The sequence below is a fragment of the Engraulis encrasicolus genome, chromosome 2 (assembly GCF_034702125.1).
Source record: "Engraulis encrasicolus isolate BLACKSEA-1 chromosome 2, IST_EnEncr_1.0, whole genome shotgun sequence".
Classification (NCBI taxonomy): Eukaryota; Metazoa; Chordata; class Actinopteri; order Clupeiformes; family Engraulidae; genus Engraulis; species Engraulis encrasicolus.
In genome coordinates, this window is record NC_085858.1 from 56,664,333 (window position 1) to 56,669,332 (window position 5,000).

The 5,000-nt window shown below is 49.0% G+C and overlaps 2 protein-coding genes across 2 annotated transcripts in view; one reads left to right on the forward strand and one right to left on the reverse strand.

The window, feature by feature from the left end:
• Positions 1–2,383, reverse strand: part of rnf157 (ring finger protein 157) — a 42,458-nt gene extending 40,075 nt beyond the window's left edge. Inside the window, exon 1 of the mRNA XM_063218758.1 lies at positions 1,762–2,383. Within this exon, the coding sequence (XP_063074828.1) occupies positions 1,762–1,849 (88 nt within the window). The 5' untranslated portion in view covers positions 1,850–2,383. The remainder of the gene's footprint in view (positions 1–1,761) is intronic.
• Positions 2,384–3,494: 1,111 nt separating this feature from the next.
• mrpl58 (mitochondrial ribosomal protein L58) overlaps positions 3,495–5,000 on the forward strand; it is a 6,323-nt gene continuing 4,817 nt past the window's right edge. Inside the window, exons 1-2 of the mRNA XM_063217066.1 lie at positions 3,495–3,760; positions 4,286–4,322. Coding sequence (XP_063073136.1) covers positions 3,635–3,760; positions 4,286–4,322 — 163 coding nt within the window. The 5' untranslated portion in view covers positions 3,495–3,634. The remainder of the gene's footprint in view (positions 3,761–4,285; positions 4,323–5,000) is intronic.

Genomic DNA, 5,000 nt, shown 5'->3' on the forward strand with positions numbered 1-5,000 from the left:
ACACACACACACGTACACACACACACTTCTCACAGAGAAACACACACACACACACGTTACAGAGATACGTACACACACCGCCCATGATGAAGTTGTTCTGCATGTATGTTAGTTTTTACTGCACATTGTGTCTGTGTGTGTGTGTCAATGTCTTATGTAGCGAAGGGGATTAGTAGAGTTGCCCAGCCGGGACTCCAACCCAGACCTTCTGGGGTAGTAAACTGGGGCTCTGACCGCTACACCAAGAAGCAAGGCTGGTTGGCATGACTGTTAGAACACACTCACAACCCTTGAGATGGCCACTCCATCACACTTATATTTATGTTTAATTTAACTGTAAATTGGAGACTAGTCAAACGCAATTCCAAACTTCTGTGCAGTGCTAACCCTGTTACATGGGTTTTTGACAATAAAGTACACTTGACTTGACTTGACTAAAGGATGGGGGACAGTAGAGTACTATGCTCAGGGCACCTCAGTCATGCAGGAGGATGGGGAACAGTAGAGTACCATGGAGGAGGATGGGGGACAGTAGAGTACCATGGAGGAGGATGGGGGACAGTAGAGTACCATGGAGGAGGATGGGGGACAGTGGAGTACCATGCTCAGGGTACCTCAGTCATGGAGGAGGATGGGGGACAGTGGAGTACCATGCTCAGGGTACCTCAGTCATGGAGGAGGATGGGGGACAGTAGAGTACCGTGCTCAGGGTACCTCAGTCATGGAGGAGGATGGGGGACAGTAGAGTACCATGGAGGAGGATGGGGGAATTTAACCAGTTCTCTCCCCCATCCTCCCCCATGACCCATGACTGAGGTCCAAACCATACAACACGCACACACACCAACCCCTGAATACAACACACACACATCACACATCAGCCCCTGGATACAACACACACACACACACACCAGCCCCTGAATACAACACACACACACACTACACAGCAGCCCCTGGATACAACACACACACACACACCACACACCAGCCCCCTACAAGTCAAAGCAACTCAATGGCCAAGGATGTGCCCCCTGTAGGCCTGTACTGTGACTATAGACAACAGAGTTTCATATTCAATCATCCACATTTTGACTTGGTGATTTGCCATGGGGAGGGGGCCCGGTGCCAATTGAAAAAGAGGCTTGGCGAGATTGGACACTGTTGACCTGAGAAAAAGCCGTGTCTGTGGCTCCCCGAGTCTCCGACACCTCACTGAAGGAGTGATTCCCCTCGGGGTCGTTAGATTGAGCAGTTTTCACTTAACGGGTTCAAGGGCTACTGTGTGCGCGTGCGTGCCGTGCCCAGGGGTCCCGCGAAAGGAAATCTCCGGTTATACGTGAGGAAACCACGAGACCCCCACGCGCACTTCACCCTACCGCTCCTGCATCGCGCATACAAATCAGCACCTCAGCATCCACCAGCAGAGACCACCGGCTATCGGTTAGGCCCGCGACATTATTATGAAACCGTATAGCCAAACCATGACCGGACTCGGAGTGTGTCTGTGTGTGTGTGTGTGTGTGTGTGTGCGTGCGTAATGGCTGCCGCTTGTAGGCTACTGCTCGGTAGAAGCTCCACTACAACTCTGTGACATGAGGCTGCAATACATCACTGTCACCCTTGCAGCTCGAGGTTTTCCTCGACATCTCCAAGGCGACAACAACCGAGATTGCAGTCGCTTCCCTTCCGCCAGCTGAAATGTCACCAGGAGGCTTTGTGTTGCGTGTTCTTTGTGTGTTTGTGGTGATGCTGCTTTCTTACCGGTCTTTGGTGGGTATCTGTACACGGAGTTGGAGGGGATGTCCACCTCTTCCACCCCGCCATTCTGTCTGCTTGTCAAAGCTCCCATTTCACATCAGTGAAGCATTTAAATCCACCAGAAAGAGCATAACACTGAAGGAGAGACGGCGCGGCTTGCTTTTGGTCCTATAAACACTACCCTACAGCACTAAGCTACACTGCTACCCTTACATCGCCATGTCTATGTGTGCAACCAATCTTATCTGCCCTGGGCTTTTATTTATTTATATTTTTATTTGTACATCCACGGGATTAAGTCTGCAGCGTCTAATGCCATAAGCCCCCAGTTGGCTGTCCATCCAGCGCTGTTTTGATTTGACGATAGTAGAGCTCAATCCGATCCGGGTTTTGTTGAGGACAAGATTTATCTCCGCGGTATATTCTCACTCTCTACCCGCTTTCTGTCCCCCGTAGCCTAGTTGGTGTCGCGGAGTCGTTTCGCTATCGGGTCAAATAATTGTAAAGAAGCTAACGGTCCGCGCGGCATCCTGTCTCCACATCCGAGTGCTGTTCCTCGCCGGGAGATGATGATGGTGATGCTCGCGCTGCTGAACGCTGCTCTATTTCGCAAACCAGACTGTCACCGCGCGCTAATGGCTTCTCTGACGTCAGCCTTAAATCCGGACTGGGGTTTTGCGCAGTAGAACACAACACACAGCGCACACAGACACTCGCGCACAGTCACACACACCCTGTCTGTTGTGGCGGCAGCTTACTAACGCGAGTGACCTTCCCTTTCCTTCCCCAAAATGTTTTACACTTCTTCACTGCAATGCAGTGCCCGTGGCGTGGACTGGGGCCCGTTCGAGCGAGTTATCCTATATATAGGCCCTGCCTTTGGCTTGCTCAATGTGGCACTACAGCACAGCACAGCACAGCACAGCACACAGCCAGCGCCTGGCCCGAGCCGGGTGGGGAACACCGCTCTGGGTTTGGCAATGCCTGCAGAGAGCCAAGGCAGGACTGTAGCCTGTAGTTGGGATGGGGACTGAAATGTTGAATGTTAAATGTAGTGTACTGTATTTATTACTGACCATTTATTGTCTATTGTCTTATTAGCCTACAATCTATCACTGTTGCCCTGTCTTGCACTTTATGTCTGTAAAATGTCAGTCCTGTGGCATTTCTGTCTATGTCCTGGCATTTTCCTTGTATGATCTGTGCATATGAAGAAAGTGAAAATAAAACTTGGGAGGAAAGCCACAGACGCGAAATGACATGCCCTGCCTCTTCATATAGCCTGTAGGCTTAGACATTATAATTGTTTACATTGTCTAACTTGGAATAGTCAAGCCAACAAGCTTGGGGCAAATGAGGACCCAAATGAATGTATCGTGCATTTAATATGATCACTTAATGTTTTAATAAATATAGAAAGTTTTCCCAAGTAATTTTCTTACAAATAAATAGCTTTGCTTATAATATTTATATGCGTGGATTTTGATTTATGCAAATTATGTAGGCAGACATGCAATGGGTTTTTGTTCGCATGGGTGTTTTGTTTTCAGTCAGCCATAAAACAAAGGGGATAACGGCCTTGTAATACAGCCTGTGGTTGTAATACAGTACCATCTCCAACAGATATGCAGTACGCATAAACGGCCACTAGAGGGAGACAACATCCATTCAAAACAGAAGTATCATCATTGCGCATGCGGGTGGGGATCCAATGGCAGCAGAACAGAGCGGAAACAACACGGAAGCGGAGCAGGAAAGCATGTTTTTGACACAGACATAGAGCTCTAGATTTGGACCGTTTTTTGGCTTCTAACACCAGTCCTATAATAATGTCCTTCACACGACTCTCTCTGTCCTGTCTGTGAATGTGACAGACATGTTTCTGGTGCGACAGTTAAGGCACAAAGCGTTTGTTGTGCCCTGTATGCGTCTTGCGTTGCCCTTGCCCAGCGCAGCTTATGGAAGCAGCAGCAACAGCAGATCTGGCGGTGACAGTGATCAGGTGAGTTTAGCTTGGACATTTACAGGGGACCTGGGACCACCATTAGCCTGGGAACTCCCATACTGCCTTCAGTTCTACACAATCGTTTCGATCTGAAACTTCTCACTTGTGATTAGGTCTGGTGTTAACCGGGCAAGACAACCATAGTTCACCACAGAGAACTGATGTAGTTCTTGCCTATTGAAAACTGCACTCAGAGATGGCACTGGCTTTCACTGCCACTGAGTTCTGTTGATGCAATTGCAGTCACGTTTGCTGCATGTGGACAGCTGTCATTGAGGTGCCCCAAAATAAATAGGCCTACTACATCTGCAAGTCAGCAACATTGTTTTTACCCATTTGACCAATCAGATGTCCCCTTGGCTGCAGCCATATCTAGCCTGTGTGTTAATCCGGCCGTGCATGCGACTTCCCCTTGAAATCAGCAGCTGGTCTGGTGTAATAACGTATTCCTACAGCTCTGGTTCCTATTGTGTATAATCTGAACGCCGTGTAATGTGGGATGTCTGTTCTCCTCTGTTGCAGGATGGCCAAACGGGACACCAGGTGCCTATTCCAGTGGGTGAGTAGTAGTGCTGATGTGATGGAGGTCATCTTGCACCTGTTCACCCCCCTCAGGGATCGAACCTGCGACCTCGTCAACTACAACAGTCCGGCAATGGGAGACACAGTATGATACCGCCGGACCAAGAGACCAGTCTCCCAGTCCAATGGCATCGACACTGTATGAGGCTTTGGGAGGGAGGTTTACCAACGTTCCACGCCAACTCTGCGAGTTAGCCTCCGTTACACTGAATTCTTAATACTGATGATTTCTAGTTGCCAATGCAGGTATTAAACCCTAACAGATCCTGAGTCTCTTTGCTGTTGAATGGAGCTCCATCAGAGAGTCAGAAGAGAAGAAAGAATGAGGAGGCAAGAGACTCCATTCACCTGGAAAGAGTTGTCAGAAACCTAATTAATTAGAGTAGGCCTACGTGTAACGGAGGCTAACTAGCAGAGTTGGCGTGGAACGTTAGTAAACCTCCCTCCCAAAGCCTCATACAGTGTCGTTGCTGTGGGACTGGCCCTTTAGTCCAGTGGTATCTTTCTGTGCTTCCCATTTCCGAAGCGATGTAGTTGATGAGGTCGCAGGTTCGCGCCCTGAGGGGGACAAACAGGTGCAGGAAGATATGACATCATACATGTGGGTAAGCCCAATTAGAGTACGTTATGACATCATACATGTAGGTAAACCCAA